This window comes from Corythoichthys intestinalis, chromosome 13 (assembly GCF_030265065.1).
Source record: "Corythoichthys intestinalis isolate RoL2023-P3 chromosome 13, ASM3026506v1, whole genome shotgun sequence".
Lineage (NCBI taxonomy): Eukaryota > Metazoa > Chordata > Actinopteri > Syngnathiformes > Syngnathidae > Corythoichthys > Corythoichthys intestinalis.
Genome location: NC_080407.1, coordinates 13,393,478 through 13,420,490, shown reverse-complemented (window position 1 = coordinate 13,420,490; position 27,013 = coordinate 13,393,478). Strand labels below are relative to the sequence as shown.

The 27,013-nt window shown below is 40.1% G+C and overlaps 1 protein-coding gene across 3 annotated transcripts; it reads right to left on the bottom strand.

The window, feature by feature from the left end:
- Positions 1–24: 24 nt before the first annotated feature.
- Positions 25–25,560, bottom strand: lrguk (leucine-rich repeats and guanylate kinase domain containing). 3 transcript variants are annotated; one of them, XM_057855888.1, is made up of 19 exons: positions 25,293–25,559; positions 23,767–23,865; positions 23,572–23,653; positions 22,074–22,174; positions 21,798–21,879; positions 21,598–21,722; positions 18,514–18,657; positions 18,361–18,441; positions 18,125–18,211; positions 13,841–13,947; positions 13,358–13,477; positions 13,011–13,107; positions 9,983–10,096; positions 7,844–8,045; positions 3,374–3,448; positions 3,163–3,308; positions 2,997–3,085; positions 759–802; positions 26–680 (listed from the first exon to the last, which is right to left on the bottom strand). In XM_057855888.1, exons 1-19 carry the CDS (start codon positions 25,302–25,304, stop codon positions 526–528), a joined length of 1,962 nt encoding a protein of 653 aa, XP_057711871.1. In that variant the 5' UTR covers positions 25,305–25,559; the 3' UTR covers positions 26–525. The 3 variants fall into 3 exon arrangements, with proteins under 3 accessions (XP_057711873.1, XP_057711871.1, XP_057711872.1); XM_057855889.1 differs by having other exon boundaries at positions 27–680; positions 759–799; positions 25,293–25,558; XM_057855890.1 differs by lacking the exon at positions 2,997–3,085 and having other exon boundaries at positions 25–680; positions 759–799; positions 3,141–3,308; positions 25,293–25,560.
- Positions 25,561–27,013: the final 1,453 nt, after the last annotated feature.

Genomic DNA, 27,013 nt, shown 5'->3' with positions numbered 1-27,013 from the left:
AATAACCCTTTGCATTACAATAAGGCTCTCGCACACTTAGTGCTCGGGCCCTAACAAAATATAAATTCGTAAAAAAATGCATTGGACGTCTAGCTCCGTCAACGACACTGAAATACATCGCTCACGTCAACAGAAAATCTCGTTAGCATTATGTCTTTTTATTGTATGTGACTGAGTCACAATTTGATTTTGTCAATTGATGCACAAAAAGACCTAAAAAAAGAGCACAATGTTTTCAAATACTGTGTGTACAGACTAAAATGGCCGCTGTCCTGTTTATAGAAAGGGCACCAATTGCCCAAACTGAGTTTGTGGAAAGCTCCGACTGCAGCGTAAGTAGGTTAGACCCCAGCGGTGCCGAGCGTGCAGACAATATCTGCCAAAGAATTATGACGGCCCTGCAACATCTGCTGCCTCCAGAGCAAGAAAGACAGTGATGGATGGCCAGGTGCGACCCCTGTTTAAAAGGCAACTCGACACGTTTTTTAAAAAAAATGGCAATTTGAGCCTTCGAGAACCTTCACGCTATCTTTGCGCGACGGCCTGGACGCGGCCACGTCTGGGCGACGGCAGCGGGCTGTTGGCTTGCGGGGTCTTTCGTCCGGGCGGGATCGGCGGCAGAACTGGTTTGATGCCGGATCTGGGACGTCCGACTCCCAGTTGGTCCGGCAGCTTGTCACCTACAAATGACAACGCGAGATGAGAAACTCGATATAAATCGACTGGTGAGATATGAAAAGCGCTCTCGCTGGAATCACCTTTGATCGTATCCGCAGAGTGGCCCTGAGATTCATCTGAGCTGCTGGGGAAAAACGACATGATAAGTGGAAGTTATAGCACCTTCCCAGATAAAAGGAGACCAAGACGTGAAACTCCATGTTTTGCTGCCTGGATACAAAAACGACAGCCCCTGGGACTCAATTAATCGACAGCTATGTGATGCGCGGTGACAATACGGGATGGAGACACTCACAAGCTGGGACGCATCCCAGCTAAGATGAGTGCAGACAAGAAGACATGTCTGGAATCCGCTACACAAATACTCCGGGGATGAGTAACGTTCAAATGTTTGATGGCAAATGACGTGATGAGGCCGCAGGAAAGGAAAATTAGAACTGCACTTGGGTCACTGGCTGCCTTGACAGCCGTAGACGTCCAATCCATTTGAACTGGTAGGGCTGGCAGTAGATTGGATGCAAGGGCGTAGTTTTGGTCTCAATATTGGTAGGGATGATATATCAGCATAACCTACATGTACAATAGTATGAAAAAGTATCTGAACCTTTTGGAATTTCTTGGAAAATCACCATCAAATGTGATCTTTGTCAAAATCACACAGATGGAAAAACAGTGCTTTAACTAAAACCAAACATTTATAGGCTGTCATATTTTAATGAGGATAGTATGCCAACAATGACAGAAGGGGGAAAAAATAAGTGAACTATCACATTTCAGATCAGTCTGGCACATCGATCAGGACTAATCTCGGCCCATAAAAATGCTGTAGTTCAGTCAGATTCTTGGGATGTATCGCTGTCTTTAGGTCATGCCACAGCATCTCAATGGGGTTCAAGTCTGGACTTTGCCTTGGCCACTCCAAGACATGTATTTTGTTCTTCTGAAACCATTTTGAAGTTGGTTAACTTCTGTGTTTTGTCTTCTTTCAGCACCGATCCTCTTTTTAGCTTCAACTGTCTGACAGACGGCCTCAGGATTTCCTGCAAAACATCCTGATAAACTTTTGAATTCATTCTTCCATTAATGATTTCAAGTTGTCCAGGCCCTGAGGTAGCAAAACAGCCCCAAATTATGATGCTCCCTCCACCATGCTTCACGTTGAGGATGAGGTGTTGTTGATGTTGTTAAGCTGTTCCATTTTTCCTCCACACATGACGTTGTTACTCCCAAACAATTCAACTTTGGATTCATCAGTCCACAATTTTTATTTTATTTTGCTAAAAAGTGCGTTTTTGCGAACATTATATGAGCAACAATGTTTTTTTTGGGGGGGGGGGGGGGGGTTTTGTTTGTTTTTTTGTTTTTAGACAGCCGTGGCTTCCTCTGTGGAGTACTCCCATGAACACCATTCTTAGCCATAGTTTTACATTTAGTTGATGTGTGCAAAGAGATATTGGACTGTGCCAGTGATTTCTGTAAGTCTTTAGCAGACAATAGGGTTCTTTTTTTACCTCTCTTAGTATTCTGCACTAAACTCTGGGCGTCATCTTTGGTGGATGGCCACTCCTTGGGAGAGAAGCAACATTGGTAGACAACTTCTCTGACTGTCAATTGATGGACATCCAGACTTCTAAAGATGGTTTTGTATCCTTTCCCAGCTTGATACAAATCAACAATCAGACAGCTCTTTTGACCGAGCCATGATGCACATCAGACAAAGCTTCTCATCGAGACAATTCTTACCAGGTGTGTGTTTTATAGTGGGCAGGGCAGCTTTAAACCATTCATCAGTAATTGGGCACACACCTGACTTAAATTGTTTGGTAAAAATTTGTTTCTATTGCTCTTTAAGACTCATTAGGCAGAGGGATTACTTACTTATTTTGCTCCTGCTGTCATTGTTTGCATGCTATCCCCATTAAAAAATGAACACCTATATATGTTTGGGTGGTTTTAGTTAAACCAGACACATTTTTTACATCCGTGTGATTTTGACAGAGATCTGGTAACATGTGTGGTATTGAAGGATAAAAAGATCAGCGACAAGTTCATTTCTAGTTTTAGAGGAGACGAGGGTTTGATCCGAGTTGAAACACTACAACAAGCATAACAAATTAGCCTGACTGGCAGTTTCGGCGGTGGGACACTTCACCCTCAAGGTCAAACAGGAAGTCCAAACAAACCATCAAAAAGCAGTTAGGACAAGTGGGCCAATCAAGTCTATTTTGCCTCCTGACAGGCAGGTGGACAACAGGGTCGCCACTCAAAATTAGGCACGAGAGGGAGCGCGGTCAAGTGTGTGCTGCTTGAAAATGAACCTTCTGATGAGCCAACTGTAGACCCCTGGACTCCTCCCCATTACTGCCTCTCTCACTGGCTGCTCCTGCCTGCAGATGGACACTAGCTCCTGAAGTATAAAAAAAACAACCAAAGTGCTAATAATTGGCAGACAAGAGGCTTACTTAATTTTCTGTCCGAACTCACTGTTGGAGTCTTGTGGGGGAAGAGCTGTTGCAGGGTTTTGTTGGAATAGTTTCTGTAGAGTGGCTGTGGTGGGTCAAGGACTGCGGCCGGGAGGGAGGTTGCGGATGAGTCTGACCTTCGCTGCTTTGCGGGAAGCTCACTTTCACCTGCAGGAAAACATTTATGAGGGCAAATGGTTGAGGAAAAGTGCACAAACCAGAGAGGATCTTACATTCTTCCCGTTTGTCGAGCAACAGGTAGTTCCTCACTACCCGCTGCAGCACCTGGTAGGCTTTGTCCCAGTAATCTGCACACAGGCACAGTCTGTTCACCAATCTGGCCGCCGCACCTCCCGTCAAGTAGCAATGAAAGAAAAGGCCACGAGGACGTCGCCGGAGCATAAAAGTGATGAGTGTGCTGCCCTCCCTGCGTGTCGCTCTCATTAAGAAGCAGCTAAAACGCCCGGCATGACAAAGTGTTTGCCGGTGCTGGCGTGGCCTTAATACAAAGTGGTAATGGGATTGAAATTGCGCTGTATGGATTTCAGTGAGGCGTGTTCATTTATCTAAGGCCTTATCAGCGGCGGTTTGTCTCCAAAAAAACATCACTTGCCATTAACACTAGAAAACCCAGCAGAGCCCGACTTGGCCTTTCCCAAGACAAACACTCCAAATATTCCCTAGCAATAGCCGATTTGGCCTCTCCTCCGTGACGCGTGATAGTTTGTGTCAGTTCAAGTCAAGCTACATTTATTTAATTACATTTATTTATGAAGTTTGACACGTTTTACACATTTTTTAATTAACTTCTCCTATACTGAACACATGACGACAGAAAGAATGCAAGTTTGACACGTTTTACACATTTTTTTAATTAACTTCTCCTATACCGAACACATGACGACAGAAAGAATGGCCCAAATGTGTACATTAGAGATGTCCCGATCACGTCATTTTCAAAGTTTCAGAATCGGCAAAAAAATATCGGACATGCCTTTTTTTAATATATATATATATTTTTTTAATTAAATCGTTTTCTAATTGTATTTAACGTTACAGACATAATATGTTACACTCTTCCAGAGTCTTTAGTTTAAGCTTAAGGTAGAGTTATCAAATTTATCGCGTTAACGGCAATAATTTTTCAAAAAATTTATCATGTTAAATTAACGCATGCGCTGCACGACCCACACACGCATTGTCGCGTTCAATCTATAATGGCGCCGTTTTACCTATATATAGAGCTAAAAGGCAGCGTTAAATGAGTAGAGTGAATTTTGGCAGCCTTTGGAGCCTTTTTTTAATTGTCTAAAGCCTTACAATCCCTCTCCCACTGATTAGAAATATCGTGGGATGCAATGTGGGGAAGAAAGGTAGTAGTTGATCTTTTTCTTATATCAATTAGTACCACTACGCACAGTCATGGTTGCACTTCCCATCATGCATTTGGGCAGAACAGTTAAATGGCTACAGTATCATTTACTGAAAGCTCAACAAATACACTAGATGGCAATATTTAGTCACAATATACAGTCACATTTATCCTTTAAGAATAACAAGTCTTTCTATCCGTGGATCCCTCTCACAGAAAGAATGTTAATAATGTAAATGCCATCTTGAGGATTTATTGTCATAATAAACAAATACAGTACTTATGTACTGTATGTTGAATGTACAGTGCCTTGCAAAAGTATTCGGCCCCCTTGAACCTTGAAACCTTTTGCCACATTTCAGGCTTCAAACATAAAGATATAAAATTTTAATTTTTTGTCAAGAATCAACAACAAGTGGGACACAATCGTGAAGTGGAACAAAATGTGTTGGATAATTTAAACTTTTTTAACAAATAAAAAACTGAAAAGTGGGGCGTGCAATATTATTCGGCCCCCTTGCGTTAATACTTTGTAGCGCCACCTTTTGCTCCAATTACAGCTGCAAGTCGCTTGGGGTATGTTTCTATCAGTTTTGCACATCGAGAGACTGACATTCTTGCCCATTCTTCCTTGCAAAACAGCTCGAGCTCAGTGAGGTTGGATGGAGAGTGTTTGTGAACAGCAGTCTTCAGCTCTTTCCACAGATTCTCAATTGGATTCAGGTCTGGACTTTGACTTGGCCATTCTAACACCTGGATACGTTTATTTTTGAACCATTCCATTGTAGATTTGGCTTTATGTTTTGGATCATTGTCCTGTTGGAAGATAAATCTCCGTCCCAGTCTCAGGTCTTGTGCAGATACAAACAGGTTTTCTTCCAGAATGTTCCTGTATTTGGCTGCATCCATCTTCCCGTCAATTTTAACCATCTTCCCTGTCCCTGCTGAAGAAAAGCAGGCCCAAACCATGATGCTGCCACCACCATGTTTGACAGTGGGGATGATGTGTTCAGGGTGATGAGCTGTGTTGCTTTTACGCCAAACATATCGGCATTGTGGCCAAAAAGTTCAATTTTGGTTTCATCTGACCAGAGCACCTTCTTCCACATGTTTGGTGTGTCTCCCAGGTGGCTTGTGGCAAACTTTAAAAGAGACTTTTTATGGATATCTTTGAGAAATGGCTTTCTTCTTGCCACTCTTCCATAAAGGCCAGATTTGTGCAGTGTACGACTGATTCTTGTCCTATGGACAGACTCTCCCACCTCAGCTGTAGATCTCTGCAGTTCATCCAGAGTGATCATGGGCCTCTTGGCTGCATCTCTGATCAGTTTTCTCCTTGTTTGAGAAGAAAGTTTGGAAGGAAGGCCGGGTCTTGGTAGATTTGCAGTGGTCTGATGCTCCTTCCATTTCAATATGATGGCTTGCACAGTGCTCCTTGAGATGTTTAAAGCTTGGGAAATCTTTTTGTATCCAAATCCGGCTTTAAACTTCTCCACAACAGTATCTCGGACCTGCCTGGTGTGTTCCTTGGTTTTCATAATGCTCTCTGCCCTTTACACAGAACCCTGAGACTATCACAGAGCAGGTGCATTTATACGGAGACTTGATTACACACAGGTGGATTCTATTTATCATCATCGGTCATTTAGGACAACATTGGATCATTCAGAGATCCTCACTGAACTTCTGGAGTGAGTATGCTGCACTGAAAGTAAAGGGGCCGAATAATATTGCACGGCCCACTTTTCAGTTTTTTATTTGTTAAAAAAGTTTAAATTATCCAACACATTTTGTTCCACTTCACGATTGTGTCCCACTTGTTGTTGATTCTTGACAAAAAAATTTAATTTCATATCTTTATGTTTGAAGCCTGAAATGTGGCGAAAGGTTGCAAGATTCAAGGGGGCCGAATACTTTTGCAAGGCACTGTATATATTTTTAATTAAATCGTTTTCTAATTGTATTTAACGTTACAGACATAATGTGTTACACTCTTCCAGAGTCTTTAGTTTAAGCTTAAGGTAGGGTTATCAAATTTATCGCGTTAACGGCAGTAATTAATTTTAAAAAAAAATTATGTTAAATTAACGCATGCGCTGCACGACCCACACACGCATTGTCGCGTTCAATCTATAATGGCGCCGTTTTACCTATATATAGAGCTAAAAGGCAGCGTTAAATGAATAGAGTGAATTTTGGCAGCCTTTGGAGCCTTTTTTTAATTGGCTAAAGCCTTACAATCCCTCTCCCACTGATTAGAAATATCGTGGGATGCAATGTGGGGAAGAAAGGTAGTAGTTGATCTTTATCTTAACACCCTATGTTATTTCCCAACTCAGAGAAGATATATCAATTAGTACCACTACGCACAGTCATGGTTGCACTTCCCATCATGCATTTGGGCAGAACAGTTAAATGGCTACAGTATCATTGACTGAAAGCTCAACAAATACACTAGATGGCAATATTTAGTCACAATATACAGTCACATCTATCCTTTAAGAATAACAAGTCTTTCTATCCGTGGATCCCTCTCACAGCAAGAATGTTAATAATGTAAATGCCATCTTGAGGATTTACTGTCATAATAAACAAATACAGTACTTATGTACTGTACGTTGAATGTATATATTCGTCCGAGTTTTATTCATTTTTTTCTTAATGCATTGCCAAAATGTATATGATCGGGAAAAATTATCGGGAATGATTGGAATTGAATCGGGAGCAAAAAAAAAAAAAAGCAATTGGATCGGGAAATATCGTGATCGGCAGATACTCAAACTAAAACGATCGGGAGCAAAAAAACATGATCGGAACAACCCTACTCCTCATATTCCCCAGCAATGGCCGATTTGGCCTCTCCTCCGTGACTCGTGATAGTTTGTGTCATTTCAAGTCAAGCTACATTTATTACATTTATTTATGAAGTTTGACACGTTATACACGTTTTAATTAACTTCTCCTATACTCCACACATAACGACAAAGAATGGTCCAAATGTGTACATTGTTTTGAAGAAGAAAAAAAAGCATTTTAGAACTGCAATGTGAGTGTAAAGCAGGAATTGTGTCTGTACTTTAGAAGGACTGAATCAGGGGCATGGAGTATGGATTGTGGTCATTGTGTCTGAAGTTAATGTATGTCTAGTGGTTGCATTTCCACACGAACGGCTGTTGTCTGTCAGACGACGACTTGCCAATTCAAAAGCACTTGGTTCATTTTTGCCACCTCTGGGTTTTCCGGGGGAAAGGCCATATCGGCTATTGTTTGGGAATAGTAGGAGTACCGGAATTCTCTGGGACTTCTAGTGTTAAATCGGCGAGAGGCGTACCGCAGCGGATGACGTTGTCGAAGAAGTTGGGCCTCCTTCTGTTGAAGTTGGTGTACAGCTCAATGCGAGACACCACTGCATCCATTTGGGCGTCCGTGTAGCGGTTGCGAGTCCTCAAAGCGGCCCTGTAGTTATCAGCCATGGTGGGGACGATCAGGATATAGCGAGGTTCGAAGATGCTCTTTTTGAGACTCAGCACGCCCTGTGAAGACAGATTTGACCTTTGAAACATCCTGCCCTTCACTAACAGTTTTAGACTTGTCATGAGTCAATAATCTGCATTGGACAAGGTGATGATGCTGGAACTTTTGTTTGATGCTGTTCCAGTGAGATTTAAAAAGATGACTGCCTGAAGCAGCCATCAAAATTCCCTCAGTCCTTGATAATGTGGGGCTGCATGTCAGGCAAAGGCTCTGGGGAAATGGCTGTGGTTAAAATTTTCAATAAATGCACAACTTTAAATTTTAGACAGCTTTCTTATCCCTTCAAATTGAAAATATGTTTTCCAAAGATGACAATGCATCATGCCACAGAGCTAAAACTGTTAAAGCATTCCTTGGAGAAAGACTCATCCAGTCAATGTCATGGCCTGCAAATAGCCCAGATCTCAACCATAGGCGGAGTTTGACTTTTGGGGTAGGTAGGGGGCACAACATGTTGATGACCCTGAAACGCAGTGTCAGCAATAAAATTAACTTACAAGAATATTTATAACAAGTTGACAATGAGCATTTTTTTGTTTCCCATCATTCTTGAGGGGAATTCTAATTCAGGCTGCTTAGGCAATCCTTTTTGCCAAGATCGTCATCCACTGAATATGGTACGCCCGCCGGTGTCATGCCATTGTAGTTACCCCAGTCAAAAATTGTATCCCCTGGGTGGAGCCATATGGAGGTAGATTTATGTCTTTTTATGCAATAAAAAAAAAGGTGCTTCAATATATATCAATATATATTTTCAACCGAAAAAATGTCGCTTCAATCAAAAACAAAATGTGAATGCAAAAATAAATTTGAAACTCAAAAAAATGCATGTGAAAACTATTTTTAAAAAAATATTTATTTTTTTGATTGAATCAACTTTTTTTGATTTAACTAATATTGATTTGTGTTTGGCCCACATATTGGCTTTATTATTCAATCAAAAAAATAAATTGCTTAAAAAAAAAAAAGATTCTCAAAAAGAAAATCACCTTAATTAGAAAAGGAAACATTTCAACCAAAAAAAAAAAGTTTTTGAAAGCGAAAAAATATTTGAGATTGAAAATTTTGCATTTGAACACTTAATTTTTCATTTAAAACATTTTCTTTGAAGCAATACTTTTTGTGTTTGGGCCATATTATGATTAGGACATTTGTGTCTAAATCATTCGATCCCCCAAAAAGTTAAAAATTTTCAAAAAAAAAAAATCATTTTAAAATATTTTTTCGAATATTTTTTAAATTATATGCAAAGAAAATGACAGTCTAAGGTGCTCGAAAAATAATTTTGACCCATTAAATAAATATATTTTTTTGTTCATTTCAATTGCAGTTTTATTGCTTTACAACTTGTATATACATAGGACAGTGAATTACATGCAATAACACTTTTCAGACACCCAGGCCCCACCTTAAAATCCGCCTATGATGTCAACCCTATTGATAACCTGTGGTGGAAATTGAAAAAAATGGTCCACAGCGAGGCTCCGACCTGCAAGGATGATCTGGCAACTACAATCAAAGAGTTGGCACCAAATTGATGAAGAATACTCATCAAGTCCGTGCCTCAGAGACTGCAAGCTGTCATAAAAGCCAGAAGTGGTGCTACTAAATACTAGAGATGTGTTTCGATTGTTATTTCTTTGTTTGTTTCTAATGATTCCATATTTTTTTCCTCAGAATGGAGTGATTCCATGTATATTTCCCTGCATTTGCTCTATAAAATTAACATTTACTGACCACCACAACGTTTTTTATTTCTTTCTATTAGTGTTTCTGAATGCTAAAGAGTTGCACTTTTGAACTAAGACTATTTTTTTCAAGCTTTTTATTGGAGTTTGTGCTACATGATAAAATGTCTTAGCGAGTGCTCGTCCGAGACTAGTAATTCCATACTTTTTGCTGTGGGATGAAACTTTCAATCGGGTCACCCACTCACCTCCAGCTCCATTTGCACGCAGCACGCCAATCCTTCCCGCGCGACATCTTCGATAGCATCTCTGCTCAGACCGTACCTGTGCCCACCATGAGTGACAGTCTGCACAAAAACACCCTACAGTAGGGACGCTTGGTCACATATAGGTGACTATAGAATTCTGTTTATTTGTACACTCAGAGAGTGAATAATACATTGTGAAGCACAGGTTTTTGAGTTGTTGGCAATAAATTATGTGGCTGAAAACATAAGCATACGGGAGAAAAAAAGGGAAAGCCAAAAATTGCACAGTGGTATGAAAAAGGAATTTTTGGAATTTCTCACATTTCTGCATAAAATCACCATCAAATGTGACCTTATCTTTGTCAAAATCACACAGATGAAAAAAACTCTGCTTTAACTAATATCACCCAAACATTAATAATTTTTTTGTATTTTAATGAGGATAGTATGCAAACAACGACAAAAGCAATAATTTATACAAGACGCTTCCTGTATCAGCAGATCAGTCTGGCACATCGATCAGGACTAATCTTGGCCCATTTTTCTCGACAAAACTGCTGTAGTTCAGTCAAATTCCTGGGATGTCTGGCATGAATCGCCGTCTTTAGGTCATGCCACAGCATCTCAATGTGGTTCAAGTCTGGACTTTGTCTTGGCCACTCCAGAACATATATTTTGTTCTTCTGAAACCATTCTGAAGTTGATTTACTTGTGTTTTGAATCATTGTCTTGTTGCAGCACCCATCCTCTTTTTAGCTTCAACTGTCTGACAGACGGCCTCAGGTGTTCCTGCAAAACATCCTGATTAACTTTTGAATTCATTCTTCCATTGAGGATTACAAGTTGTCCAGGCCCTGGGGCAGCAAAACAGCCTCAAATCATGACGCTCCATCTACCAAGGTGGGGATGAGGTGTTGATGTTGGTGAGCTGTTTCATTTGTCTTCCACATATGACATTGTGTGTTGATCCCATACCAACTTTGGTTTCATCAGTCCACAAAATATGTTGCCAAAACTTCTGTGGCGTGTCCAAGTGCCCTTTTGCGAACATTAAACCAGCAACTTTTTATTTATTTATTTATTTTTGGACAGCAATGAATTCCTAGGTGGACTCCTCCCATTAACTTCATTCTGGGCCATAGTTTTACATACAGTGGGGCAAATAAGTATTTAGTCAACCGCCAGTTGTGCAAGTTCATGAGAGACAGAATGTGGGGAGAAAAAAAAACAGAAAATCACATTGTTTGATTTTTTAAAGAATCTATTGGCAAATCATGGTGGAAAATAAGAATTTGGTCACCTACAAACAAGCAAGATTTCTGGCTGTCAAAGGGGTCTAACTTCTTCTAACGAGGTCTAACAAGGTTCCACTCGTTACCTGTATTAATGGCACCTGTTTTAACTCATTATCGGTATAAAAGACACCTGTCCACAACCTCAGTCAGTCACACTCCAAACGTCACTATGGCCAAGACCAAAGAGCTGTCGAAGGACACCAGAGACAAAATTATAGACCTGCACCAGGCTGGGAAGACTGAATCTGCAATCGGTAAAACGCTTGGTGTAAAGAAATCAACTGTGGGCGCAATTATTAGAAAATGGAAGACATACAAGACCACTGATAATCTCCTTCGATCTGGGGCTCCATGGAAGATCTCACCCTGTGGCGTCAAAATGATAACAAGAACGGTGAGCAAAAATCCCAGAACCAAACGGGGGACCTAGTGAATGACCTACAGAGAGCTGGGACCACAGTAAAATCAAATCAGTCAAATCCTTCACTGCTAGACGTGTCCCCCTGCTGAAGAAAGTACACGTCCAGGCCCATCTGCGGTTCGCTACAGAGCATTTGGATGATCCAGAACAGGACTGGGAGAATGTGTTATGGTCAGATGAAACCAAAATAGAACTTTTTGGTAGAAACACAGGTTCTCGTGTTTGGGGGAGAAAGAATACTGAATTGCATCCCAAGAACACCATACCCACTGTGAAGCATGGGGGTGGAAACATCATGCTTTGGGGCTATTTTTCCTCAAAGGGACCAGGACAACTGATCTGTGTAAAGCAAAGAATGAATGGGGCCATGTATTGAGAGATTTTGAATGAAAATCTCCTTCCATCAGCAAGGGCGTTGAAGATGAGAGGTGGCTGGGTCTTTCAGCATGACAATGATCCCAAACACACAGCCAGGGCAACAAAGGAGTGGCTTTGTAAGAAGCATTTCAAGGCCCTGGAGTGGCTTCGTCAGTCTCCAGATCTCAACCCCATAGAAAATCTGCAGAGGGAGTTGAAAGTCCGTGTTGCCCAACAACAGCCCCAAAACATCACTGCTCTAGAGGAGATCTGCATGGAGGAATGGGCCAAAATACCAGCAACAGTGTGTGAAAAGCTTATGAAGAGTTACAGAAAACGTTTGGCCTCCGTTATTGCCAACAAAGGGTACATAACAAAGTATTGAGATGAACTTTTGGTATTGACCAGATTCTTATTTTCCACCATGATTAGCAAATAAATTCTTTATAAATCAAACAATGTGATTTTCTGTTTTTTTTTTCCACATTCTGTCTCTCATGGTTGAGGTTAACCCATGTTGATAATTACAGGCCTCTCTAATATTTTCAAGTGGGAGAACTTGCACAATTAATGGTTGACTAAATCCTTATTTGCCCCACCGGACCCCCCCCCCCCCCCTTCTGTCATTGTTTGCATGCTATCCTCATTAAAATATGAAAATCTATCAATGTTTGGTTAGTTTTAGTTCAAGCAGACTGTTTTTTTCATCTGTGCGATTTTGACAAAGAGCAGATCACATTTGACGGCGATTTTATGCAGAAATGTGAGAAATTTCAAAAGGTTCAAATACTTTTTCAAGCCAATGTAAGTCAAGAAAATTGACCGCTGCCAGCCCTCCCAGTAAAAACTATGTCTATTGACGTCAATGGCTGAATCACCATTCAGTGATAGAGTTTTTCTCCATTTTCAACCAAATGGCAAACCATACTACTGTAAAGTTTTCAAAGAGACGCACCCGCTGTTCAAGACACTCAAACTCTTCCTTGCTGACAAAATGGTAGTCGCTACAGTTCTTCTCGCCCATGTAGGGCTCCCTGGTGGTGTGGCTGATCCTGTGTGAAATGAGGAAAAATTGAAGTGCAATTGAAGAAGCGTGTAATTTACGAGGTGAAATGCCAGACTTATAGGGGTCAGGTCTCAGGACGAGACCCCTTCGGCAGTGGAATGTGTTCAAGAATTGAACATTCACTTCAGGTTTTATTTATGGGCAGTTTGTCAAATGAAAATGGACGGTTAAACGAAGACAATGTATTGGGATTTTTTTTGGGGGGGAAGCTGTGCTCATGAATAAAATGCACTGACCCATACGCGAAGTATTCGTCAAACTCCTTACACAGGCGGTAGGCCATCTGCCTTTTCCCGCAGCCTTGCGGACCGGTTAGAACCAGCATCGGATATGGAGCGTCGTTACTGGGAAGAGTTCTACAAGGATCAAGACAAAAAAATAACATTGGAATTAAAAGCATTAAAAAAAAAGACAACGTGGATTTTTTTTTACCCCCATATTAGAACAATTCTGGTTGAATAATATGCCCAAGAGTCTGACATTTTTCTTTTTTAGAGTGATAATAAATGTATTAACTCATCTTGTTTTCATTGTTTTTGAGCGAAGAGATAACAGGACACGCCGCAGATAACAGAAAAAAAGCGCTCGGCACTCCAAAAACAACTGCGGCGTGTGCTTGTTTGAAAAGATATGTCAGATGTGATGAGCGATGGAGCAACTGCGGATAAGCTTGTAGTGAAAGTTTTCTAAGACAACAAACTGATGCCGCAAATACGAACGTGTCATAGAGAAGCTGAGGCTGCATTAGATGATACATCAGCTGGGTCATATGATCTCTGGCTGCCACCACTTCCATTGGGGGGTCATACTTGTTGATTGAAAACACCTGGAAAAGACAGTTTGTCAATGGTAAACCAAGTGTTGAGTAACAGAGTACTATCAAAAACAAACATAAAAACGATGCAAATATGAATACTAATAAAAAGTTCTGAAATATTGCATGCAAATGTACTGTGAAATTTGAAACATGGTATACTGTGGTATGAAAAAGTATCTGAACCTTTTGGAATTTCTCACATTTCTGCATAAAATCACCATCAAATGTGATCTTTGTCAAAATCACACAGATGAAAAAACAGTCTGCTTTAACTAAAACAACCCAAACATTTATAGGTTTTCATATTTTAATGGGGATAGTATGCAAACAATGACAGAAGGGGGGAAAAATAAGTGAACCATTACATTTCATAATTTGTGCCCCCCCCCTTTGGCAGCAATAACTTTTAATTTCTCACATTTCTGCATAAAATCACCATCAAATGTGATCTGATCTTTGTCAATTCACACAGATGAAAAAACAGTGTATGCTTGTAATAAAACCACCCAAACATTTATAGGTTTTCATTTTTTCATGAGGATAGTATGCAAACAATAACAGAAGGGGGAAAATAAGTCAGTGAACCATTACATTTATTATTTTGTGGGCCCCCCTTTGGCAGCAAAACTTCAACCAGACGCTTCCTGTCGCTGCAGATCAGTCTGGCACATCGATCAGGACTAACTTAGTCCATTCTTCGTTACAGAACTGCTGTAGTTCAGCCAGATTCCTGGGATGTCTGGCATGAATCGCTGTCTTTAGGTCATGCCACAGCATATCAATGGGGTTCAAGTCTGGATTTTGACTTGCCCACTCCAGAATTTATATTTTGTTCTTCTGAGACCATTCTGAAGTTGATTTACTTCTGTTTTGGGTCATTGTCTTGTTGCAGCATCCATCCTCTTTTTAGCTTCAAGTGTCTGACAGACGGCCTCAGGTTTTCCTGCAAAACATCCTGACAAACTTTTGAATTCATTCTTCCATGAATGATTGCAAGTAGCCCAAGTCCTGAGGTAGCAAAACAGCCCCAAATCGTGATGCTCCCTCCACCATGCAGCAATAATGTCAACCAGACGTTTTCAGTAGTTGCATATCAGTCTGGCACATCGATCTGGACTAAACATGGCCCATTCTTTTCTACAAAACTGCTGTAGTTCAGTCAGATTCCTGGGATGTCTGGCATGAATCGCTGTCTTTAGGACATGCAACAGCATCTCAATGGGGTTCAAGTCTGGACTTTGACTTGACCACTCCAGAAAGGGATTTACTTCTGTGTTTTGGATCATTGTCTTGTTGTCGTATCCATCCTCTTTTTAGATTCAACTGTAACAGATGGCCTCAGGTTTTCCTGCAAAACATCCTGATTAACTTTTGAATTCATTCTTCAATTAAGGATTGCAAGTTGTCCAGGCCCTGAGGTAGGGAAACAGCCCCAAATCATGATGCTCCCTCCACAATGGTGGGGATGAGGTGTTGATTTTGGTGAGCTGTTCCATTTTTCCTCCACATATGATGTTGTGTGTGACTCCCAAACAATTCAACTTTGGTTTCATCAGTCCACAAAATATTTTGAAAAAACTTCTGTGGAGTGTCCAAGTGTGTTTTTGCGAACATTAAACGAGCAACAATGTTTTTTTTTAGACAGCAGTGGAATCTTCCCATGAACGCCATTTTTGGCCATAATTGATGTGTTCACAGAGATATTGGACTGTGCCAGTGAATTCTGTAAGTCTTTAGCAGATACTCGAGGGTTCTTTTTACCTCTCTGAGTATTCTGCACTGAACTCTTGGCGTCATCTTTGGTGGACGGCCACTCCTTGGGAGAGAAGCAACTTCCCTAAATGTCGATTAATGAACATCCAGACTCTTAGAGATCCTTTCCCAGCTTTATACAAATCAACATGTCTTCAGACAGCTCTTTTGACCGAGCCATGATGCACATCAGACAATGCTTCTCATCAAGACATTTCTTACCAGGTGTGTGTTTTATAGTGGGCAGGGCAGCTTAAAACCACTCATCAGTGAATGGGCACACACCTGACTTAAATTGTTTGGTAAAAAAATGGTTTCAATTGCTGTTTAAGTGTCCTTAGGCAGAGGGTTCACTTATTTTTCCGCCTTCTGTCATTGTTTACATGCTATCCTCATTAAAATATAAAAACTAGGGCTGTCAAACAATTAAAATTTTTAATCGAGTTAATTACAGCTTAAAAATTAATTAATTGTAATTAATCACAATTAATGGCAATTCAAACCATCTATTAAATATGCCATATTTTTCTGTAAATTATTGTTGGAATGGAAAGATAAGACACAAGATGGATATATACATTCAACATACGGTACATAAGGACTGTATTTGTTTATTATAACAATAAATCAACAAGATGGCATGAACATTATTAACATTCTGTTAAAGCAATCCATGGATAGAAAGACTTGTAGTACTTAAAAGATAAATGTTAGTACAAGTTATAGAAATTTTATCTTAAAAACCCTCTTAATGTTTTCATTTTCATACAATTTGTAAAGTTTTCAATCAAAAAGTAAACTAGAAGCCCGCCATTGTTGATGTCAATAATTACTTACACAGTGCTCATGGGTGCTGAAGCCTATAAAATCAGTCGCACCCAAGCGCCAGCAGAGGGCGGCAAAACTCCATAAAACACAATCAACACGTGGGCATTTCACTGTCCTGTCATTTAAATCTGTCTGAACGGGGCATGTGCGGTAATTGCGTCAAATATTCTAACGTGATTAATTTAAAAAATAATTACCGCTCGTTAACGCGATAATTTTGACAGCCCTCATAAACACCTATAATTGTTTGGGTGGTTTTAGTTAAAGCAGACACTGTTTTTTCATCTGTGTGATTTTGACAAAGATCAGATAACATTTGATGGTGATTTTATGCAGAAATGTGAGAATTTCCAAAAGGTTCAGATACTTCTTCATACCACTGTACATTGTACATATATATACACACGCTATACAGCAGGGGTTTTCAACCCAGTCCTCAAGGCACACTGTGGGTCCTGGTTTTTGTTCCAGCCGATCCAGCAGAGACAGTTGAACCAATGAGGCTTCTGCTAAAACAAGCCACACCTGACTGCAATCAACTGATTGCACTTGTAAAACACCAGATTGGGGAAAAAGTGTTGTCATCTTGTTTGGTAAGAATGAAATCCTGCACCCACAGTGTGCCTTAGTGGAATAGGTTGGGAACCCCTGCTATACAGTATATGGGTACGTATAAATATTTTACATTTAATTAGGGCTGTCAAAATTATCGCGTTCAAAATTATCGCGTTAACGCGCTGTGATTAATTTTTTAAATTAATCACGTTAAAATATTTGACGCAATTAACACACATGTCCCGCTCAGACAGTATTCTGCCTTTTGGTAAGTTTTACAGCAAGGCTTTTTGTGCTGTCTAATAGCGAACTCTTGTGGTCGCTTTGCGACATGGTTTATTGTTTTCTTGCCAGTTCAATATGGCTGCATGACGTCTCGGGCTGACGCCTACGTTGTAATGTTGGGCTTATATGATCCTTGGACAAGATTTGTCCGTAAGTATGGTTGTTGTAAAGAATGTACATATTATGTTAGTAAGCGAAATGTTATATTTTTTGTATGAGACTTTTTGTTTATGTTTAGTGAACCTGTATAGCGTGCTAAGCTAACGTTGTGGCTAATGCAATGCTTGTGTACTTTTTTTTTTTGTAGATTCACAACGGTCTAAAGAGGACAATGGTTTGAGGCCATTTTATTAATAAATCAGATTAAAAAGGAAGAAGTCTGATTATTAAGGCGTCGTTCACTAGCTGTCTACCTTTGGAAAAAGTAGACGCTTCGGAGTGAGGACAGAATAGACAGATTTAAATGACAGTAGTGTGAAATGCCCACTACAGTCCTTATGTACCGTATGTTGAATGTATATATCCATCTTGTGTCTTATCTTTCCATTCCAACATTTTACAGAATATATATATATTCACAGAAAAAGATGGCATATTTTATAGATGGTTTGAATTGCGATTAATTACGATTAATTTTTAAGCTGTAATTAACTCGATTAAAAATTTTAATCGTTTGACAGCCCTACATTTAATACATATCAATGCTATATACATACACACATATATATATATATATATATATATATATATATATATATATACATACCTTCTCTTCAACAGTGACTTGCTCTTGGTCCAACATGGTCAGATGCTGAAGGAGGAAGACCACCGACAGCCTATATTCTGGCTGCTTCTAATACAGCACAGCATACATTTGACAAACTGTTACATGAATATGAATGATTTGCAGTCACAAGTCAGCATTGTTGACTTTGCCAAGGTCGCTTTTTGAGGACTTTGATTCATCGCCGTCAAAGTGTCCACGTATGGAGTATAAGTTACCTGTACGGGGTTGCCAAAGAGATTCAAATCCCTCAGCAGGAGAAGATGATGAATGTGTTTACACTCCTCGATCTCAGAAACCTAAGTTAAAAAAAATAATTGTGTCAAAGTGTTGCAGTGCGAATCTGCATTTTATTTGCACTGCATAAACACCTGATTTTTTTCCAGGTTGATAGAGCCCAGCAGGTGGAGGTTGTTGAGGCCAGAAAGACTGCTGATCTGGTTCAGACACAGATCGAGAACCTGCAGCCTCCTCAGGTTCTCCAGACCTTCTGTGCTTGTCAGCAGGTTCCCCCTCTGGACACAAATAGAAAAGACATTTAACATTGCAGAAATGCTCCGTGATTCCCTGTAGTTCAATTTAGAAGTAAACCACAGTCACTCTGCATGGTCCTCCCTCAACCCACCCCGCCCTAAATTCTGACAGATGAGGCATGCCAACAGCTGGCAAGGTGCTCACTCAGCACAAAGCCAAAGCTTCACGGTCACCGGTTGCTAGTTTACACGCTTTGACTAAAGTCGTTATCTCGCTGCCTGGCAAGCGTTCGTCGAGGTTTGGCAGACGGCCACTTGCCGCGTGGCGGGAGATGATGATGGGGGGACAAGTTTGGCTGTTTACGGGGGCAGCGTGTCAGGTGCGAGATAGATCAGCCAGGACCACTGCGAGTGGGAAGCCATGGCGGCCATATGGTGGGATTTGAAATGGGTACAACGTGTGATTAAGGTTTGTTTTGTTACTTGCCTTATAAGCTAGAAAATAAAGAATTGGCTGCTTTGTGCGGTTTTAAATGTTTTTTTAACTTTGTTTTTTAACTACAACAGCACATACTTTGTGAATACTATACAGTGTTTGCCAAACGTATTGGCACACCTGTAATTCTTTCAGATAATGCTCAATTTCTCCCAGAAAATGATTGCAATTCAAATGCTTTCGTAGTAATACAGTGGGGCAAATAAGTATTTAATCAACCACTAATTGTGCAAGTTCTCCCACTTGAAAATGTTAGAGAGGCCTGTACACTCACCGGCCTCTTTATTAGGTACACCTGTCCAACTGCTCGTTCACACTTAATTTCTAATCAGCCAATCACATGGCGGCAACTCAGTGCATTTAGGCATGTAGACATGGTTTAAGACAATCTCCTGCAGTTCAAACAAAGCATCAGTATGGGGAAGAAAGGAGATTTGAGTGACTTTGAACGTGGCATGGTTGTTGGTGCCAGAAGGGCTGGTCTGAGTACTTCAGAAACTGCTGATCTACTGGGATTTTCACGCACAACCATCTCTAGGGTTTACAGAGAATGGTCCGAAAAAGAAAAAATATCCAGTGAGCAGCAGTTCTGTAGGCGGAAATGCCTTGTTGATGCCAGAGGTCAGAAGAGAATGGCCAGACTGGTTCGAGCTGATAGAAAGGCAACAGTGACTCAAATAACCACCCGTTACAACCAAGGAACAGCATCTCTCAACGCACAGTACGTCGAACTTTGAGGCAGATGGGCTACAGCAGCAGAAGACCACGCCGGGTGCCACTCCTTTCAGCTAAGAACAGGAAACTGAGGTTACAATTTGCACAAGCTCATCGAAATTGGACAATAGCAGATTGGAAAAACGTTGCCTGGTCTGATAAGTCTCGATTTCTGCTGCGACATTCGGATGGTAGGGTTAGAATTTGGCGTCAACAACATGAAAGCATGGATCCATCCTGCCTTGTATCAACGGCTGAGGCCGGTGGTGGTGGTGTAATGGTGTGGGGAATATTTTCTTGGCCCTCTTTGGGGCCCTTGGTACCAATTGAGCATCGTTGAAACGCCACAGCCTACCTAAGTATTGTTGCTGACCATGTCCATCCTTTTATGACCACAACGTACCCAACTTCTGATGGCTCCTTTAAGCAGGGTAATGCGCCATGTCATAAAGCTGGAATCATCTCAGACTGGTTTCTTGAACATGACAATGAGTTCACTGTACTGAAATGGCCTCCACAGTCACCAGATCTCAATCCAATAGAGCATCTTTGGGATGTGGTGGAACGGGAGATTCGCATCATGGACGTGCAGTCGACAAATCTGCACCAACTGTGTGATGCCATGATGTCCATATGGACCAAACTCTCAGAGGAATGCTTCCAGCACCTTGTTGAATCTATGCCACGAAGAATTGAGGCAGTTCTGAAGGCAAAAGGGGGTCCAACCCATTACTAGCATTGTGTACCTGATAGAGTGGCCGGTGAGTGTAATTGTCAACAGAGACAGAATGTGGGAAAACAGAAAATATCATTTTTTGATTTATAAAGAATTTATTTGCAAATCATGGTGCGCTGCACGACCCACTCACGCATTGTCACGTTCAATCTATAATGGCACCGTATTACGTATACATAGAGCTAAAAGGCAACGTAAAATGTGAGAATTTTGGCAACCTTTAAAAGCATTTTTTTCACTGACTAAAGCCTTACAATCCCTCTCTCAACGATTAGAAATATCGTGGGAAGCAATGTGGGGAAGAAAGGTAGTAGTTGATCATTTTCTTAACACCCTATTTTATTTCCCAATGCTGAGAAGATATATCAATTGGTACCATTACGCACAATCATGGTTGCACTTCCCATTATGCATTTGGGCAGAAGTCAAATGGCTGCAGTATCATTTACTGAAAGCTCATAAAAAGCCACTAGATGGCAATATTTAGTCACAATATACAAAGTCACATTTATTCTTTAAGAATTATAAGTCTTTCTATCCGTGGATCCCTCTCACAGAAAGAAAGTTAATAATGTAAATCTTGAGGATTTATTGTCATAATAAACAAATACAGTACTTATGTACTGTATGTTGAATGTATATATTCGTCCGAGTTTTATTCATTTTTTTCTTAATGCATTGCCAAAATGTATATGATCGGAAAAATTTATCGGGAATAATTGGAATTGAATCGGGAGCAAAAGAAAAAAAAAAGCAATCTGATCGGGAAATATCGGGATCGGCAGATACTCAAACTAAAACGATTGGGAGCAAAAAAACATGATTGGAACAACCCTAAAATGAAGATATTACGACCAAAACATTTGTAATTGTAAATTTGCAATCATTTTCTGGGAGAAATTGAACATCATCTGACAGAATTGCATGGTGCCAATACTTTTGGCCAGCACTGTAGATACACCTGGAATGGCAACAAACGAGTTACAATTCAAAAATACATATTTTCAGAGACATAATAATCTTATTGTTGACTAACCAGGTTGAGGTATGTAAGCGGTACGCGTTCCAGACCGGTGATGTTGGCGATTCTATTGTGCGCCACGCTGAGACGGGTCAGTTTACAGCACTTCTCCAGTCCGTGGATCTGCGTCAGTTGGTTATCTGAGCACCAAGACAGTCAAGGGTGATGCGTGACATGCGCGTGTGTTGTTTTTGCATATTTCTGAATAAGGATACGGTCCAGATCGAGACTGACGAGCGCCTCGTAGGCCGACATGTCCTTCATTTGTGTCAAATAGTTGTGGGAGAGGTTGACCTCCTGTAAAAGCAGCAGGCAGAAATTGACTAATTCCACCAGGAGATTCAATTAGGTGAGCATTCAAGGGCGTTTAAAGCCTTTTAAGCATGTTTGGAGTGACGGCAGATGGCATGCGGGCCCGTCACGGGGAATAACGCAGCCACCAGTCAAACTTTGTCTTCTACTGTCAGCTCAAGGTCCTGCTTGCCGCTTACCTTCAAGTTCTTGGGGGCCTCGAAGCCAAAGAATTGCGAGATTTCGTTGTAAGACACATCCAGGATGACGAGGAAGGGCATGTGGCTGACGCAAGATAGATCTAGAATATAAATGGAATGGGAATTTTTTTTTTATTAATACAGTTGGGCAAATAGGTATTTAGTCACCACTAATTGTGCAAGTTCTCCCACTTGAAAATATTAGAGAGGCCTGTAATTGTCAACATGGTTAAACCTCAACCATGAGAGACAGAATGTGGGGAAAAAAACCCAGAAAATCACATTGTTTGATTTTTAAATAATTTATTTGAAAATCATGGTGGAAAACAAGTATTTGGTCAATACCAAAATACTTTGTTATGTACCCTTTGTTGGCAGTAACGGAGGCCAAATGTTTTCTGCAACTCTTCACAACCTTTTCACACACTTTTGCTAGTATTTTGGCCCATTCCTCCATGCAGATCTCCTCTAGAGCAGTGATGTTTTGGGGCTGTCGCTGGGCAACACGGACTTTCAACTCCCTCCACAGATTTTCTATGGGGTTGAGATGTGGAGACTGGCTAGGCCACTCCAGGACCTTGAAATGCTTCTGACGAAGCCACTCCTTTGTTGCCCTGGCTGTGTGTTTGGGATCATTGTCATGCTGAAAGACCCAGCCACGTCTCATCTTCAATGGCCTTACTTCTTTCCTTGACACAGATCAGCCGTCCTGGTCCCTTTGCAGAAAAACAGCCCCAAAGCATGTTTCCACCCCCATGCTTCACAGTGGGTATGGTGCAATTCAGTATTCTTTTTCCTCCAAACAAGAGAACCTGTGTTTCTACCAAAAAGTTCTATTTTGGTTTCATCTGACCATAACACATTCTCCCAGTCCTCTTCTGGAACGCAGACGGGCCTGGAAGTGTACTTTCTTCAGCAGGGGGACACGTCTGGCAGTGCAGGATTCGAGTCCCTGGCGGCGCCTTTGTTACTGTGGTCCCAGCTCTCTGTAGGTCATTCTCTTGGTCCCCCTGTGTGGTTCTGGGATTTTTGCTCCCCGTTTTTGTTATCATTTTGACGCTACAGGGTGAGGAGGAAGTTGAAAGTCTGTGTTGCCCAATGACAGCCCCAAAACATCACTGCTCTAGAGGAGATCTGCATGGAGGAATGGGCCAAAATACCAGCAACAGTGTGTGAAAAGCTTGTGAAGAGTTACAAAAAACGTTTGGCCTCCGTTATTGCCAACAAAGGGTACATAACAAAGTATTTTGGTATTGACCAAATACTTATTTTCAACCATGATTTGCAAATAAATTCTTTAAAAATCAAACAATGTGATTTTCTGGTTTTGTTTTTTTCCCATATTATGTCCCTCATGGTTGAGGTTTACCCATGTTGACAATCACAGACCTCTCTAATATTTTCAAGTGGGAGAACTTGCACAATTAGTGGTGACTAAATACGTATTTGCCCCACTGTACATAAATAAGACAAGAACATGCAAATATGATGTATTCACCTGTAATTCTGTTGTTGGACAGCTCCAGCTTTTGCAGGTGAACATACTTACACAAAATAGATATGTCACCAAGTTTGCGCCCCTGATGAAAAAAAGAAAAATGGTCTATATATAGCATTCATGGAGTTTGAACTGTTATAAAACACTCTGTTGTATTCGACATATATTGACGTCAATATTTGCAAACATTCTTACAGGGAGTGCCAAATGGAAGTATGGGTGGTGAAGTCCAGTTCCGAAGCACCCGAGCTGGGCCACGCAGTTGGATACCACCCCGGCACTTAAAACTGCACCCTGGGAACACAAACATGCAAACAACGTTAAAACAAAAGTGTGCAGATTGTCCAGGTTTGGTCTCAACATTGGTTGGGACAGCATAACCTGCATGTACACTTTTTGCTGGGGACGGGATATAAGACTAAACAGATTGGGTGAACACCTTTTGGAATTTTGCATATTTTGGAATTTTGCACATTTCTGCATAAAATCACCATCAAATGTGATCTGATCTTCGTCAAAATCACACAGATGGAAAAAAAGGGTCTGCTTTAACTAAAACCACCAAAACATTTGTAGGTTTTCATATTTTAATGAGGATAGCATGCAAACAATGACAGAAGGGGGAAAATAACTAAGTAAACCCTCTGCCTAAGGAGACTTATAGAGCAATTGAAACCAATTTTTACCAAACAATTTAAGGCCAATGACTGATGAGTGGTTTAAAACTACCCTGCCCACTATAAACACACATCTGGTAAGAATTGTCTTGATGAGAAGCATTGTCTGATGTGCATCACGGCTCAATCAAAAGATCTGTCAGAAGACCTGTTGATTTGTATAAAGCTGGGAAAGGATTGGGCACAAAATATTAAATGTGATGGTTCAATGACTTATTTCCCCCCTTTTGTCATTGTTTACATACTATCCTCATTAAAATATGAAGACCTATAAATGTTTGGCTGGTTTTAGTTAAAGCACTTTTTTCCATCTGTGTGATTTTGACAGATCAGATCACATTTGATGGTGATTTTATTCAGAAATGTGAGAAATTCCAAAAGGTTCAGATACTTTTTCATACCACAGCATATTGACATATACGCTACTAAGACCACTCAACATTGTCTAAATAAATTCATGAAATATAACGGAATAATAAACAAATAAATGTGCAATTGAGGGGTAAAAATGCATATTCAGCAAGTGAAAAGGGGAAAATTTAAGTCTGAACATAATGAAAATAATTCACTTGATAATGGTATAATCAATTCTATCCTTACAACATATAGGAAGACAATCTAAATTACCTGTATAACTGAACTCATTATATAATGCAAATAAGGTTGCTTAAAAGTTGACAAATTGAGCATCCTGAAAAGTTAGTAGTGTTATGTCTTTATTGTACCCATGCAAACATACATCCTTGCTATACAAATAATTTAAACAATGCAATACAATTAATCAGCCACGCATAATACTTTTAATTTACCCAGGAAAAAAAAAAGGGGAAAAAAATCCAGCTGCGACCTGCAACATCATGAAGCTGCACTAAAACCCAATAAATCCGGAACAGGTAAGCATATGCTGTTGTTTTAACCCGTTTAAAAAAACCAACAACAATAGCAGTAGCAAAAACAAAACTGGGAATAAGATGACAAAAAAAAAAAAAAAAAAAAAAGAAGAACCCCGACTTGGAAAGTTTCTCCATTAAAAGTCACACTTACCCTTTCATCCATTTTTGCACACCTGCTCGACTCTTCTCAAACCGCTATTGGTTGGTTATTATAATTATTAAATGACGAAAAGTTGTCCAAAAAATATGTCACCGACGCCGTCGTTGTGACGTAATGCAATGGCTGTCTAGCAATTTGCACACCAAGGCGTTTGTATTTGTCGCTTAGCAACGTGTAGGCACGAGGGTTAAGAGGATTGTGGGTAATGTGGTTTTTCACGACCGACGCCCGTGAAGAAACGCCTATCTGTCTTTTGACGCATTTTATGGTGTACAAAACGTTAGCTAACAGTGCAATATGGCGATTTCACAAACCTAATTCAATCCAAAGAGATGAACCTGTAAATACGCATGTTAATGGTGTTAGTTGGGCAAGAAAAGTCTTGCAACTCACCCGGTTTGGAGAGCACGTTACCTCATGTGAGGTAATCAGAGACACCTGTGGATCGGCACGTGAGTCAGTGACGTCATCTAAAAGTGTTCTACTTGCATTACTTACAATGCTCACCAAAAAAAAAAAAAAAAAAAAACTTACAATGCTCACGTGATTACATTAATAATGTTTAAAAACAGTACACAATATAATATTTATTAAGCATTTTTTTCCACAACTGGTGTACAAATATTGAGAGTAATGTGAAAAAATTAGGACACCCCAAGGGTACCACGGCTAGAAAGACATGTAGTTCCTACAATAATAAATGTTAGTACAAGTTATTATCATAGGCGGAGTTTGACTTTTGGGGCAGGGGGGGCACAACATGTTGATGACCCCGAAACGCAGTGTCAGCAATACAATTAACTTAAAGAATATTTAAAATAATAAGTTGACGATGAGTGTTTTTTGTTTCCCATCATTCTTGAGGGGAATTCTAAATCAGGCTGCTTAGGCAATACTTTTCGCCAAGATCGTCATCCATTGTATATGGTACGCCCGCCGGTGTCGTGCCAATGTAGTTACCCCAGTTAAAAATTGTATCCCCTGGGTGGAGCCATAAGGAGGTAGATTTGTGTCTTTATTTTTCAATTAAAAAAAATTGCTTCAATAAAAAAAAAAAAAATGTTTGAAAGCAAAAATAAATTTGAAAATCACAAAAACGGAAAAAAAAAAAAATTTTTTTTTTTGGATCAAAGTCAAGTTTTTTGGATTGAAGTCGTGTTGATTTGTGTTTGGGCTACATTTTGGTTAGGACATTTTTGTCATTATTTAATCAAAATATTTTCAACCCCCCCCAAAAAAATGACCGTCAAAGGTGCTAGTCACATGATCTGTTTGAAAAATAATTTTGACCCATTATAAAAAATATTTTTTTGTCCATTTCATTCATTTTTGTTGCCGTTTTATTGTTTTAAAACTTTAATATACATATATATATATGTATATATAGGAAAGTCAATTACATGCAATGACGCTTTTCGGCCACTTATGGTTATTATAATTTGATATTAAAACCCTTCTTATTGTTTTTGTTTTATTAAACTTTGTAAAATTTTAAACCAAAAAATTGTTGTTGACATCATATGGATACGCTGCTGTACTTCCACAGAGTCACTCTTTAACTATGTAAGTTAGTGATTTAAATACAACACAAGGTGTCAATGGCGAGTTTTAAATTAGAGATCAAGCCAATGAGTGCGTTTTGTCCCTCGACTGACGCCGTAGTTTCCTTTTTAGTGCGGTCCATTGTGCTTTTCGTTCATTTGTATGTTTTC

Coding starts and splice junctions, on each gene's coding strand:
- lrguk (XM_057855888.1), bottom strand. Junction 10,097..13,010: donor TTGAGTGTCTTGAACAGCGG/GTGCGTCTCTTT, acceptor TCCCTACTGTAG/GGTGTTTTTGTGCAGACTGT. Junction 803..2,996: donor TACAGTTGGCTCATCAGAAG/GTTCATTTTCAA, acceptor GTTTTTCCCCAG/CAGCTCAGATGAATCTCAGG.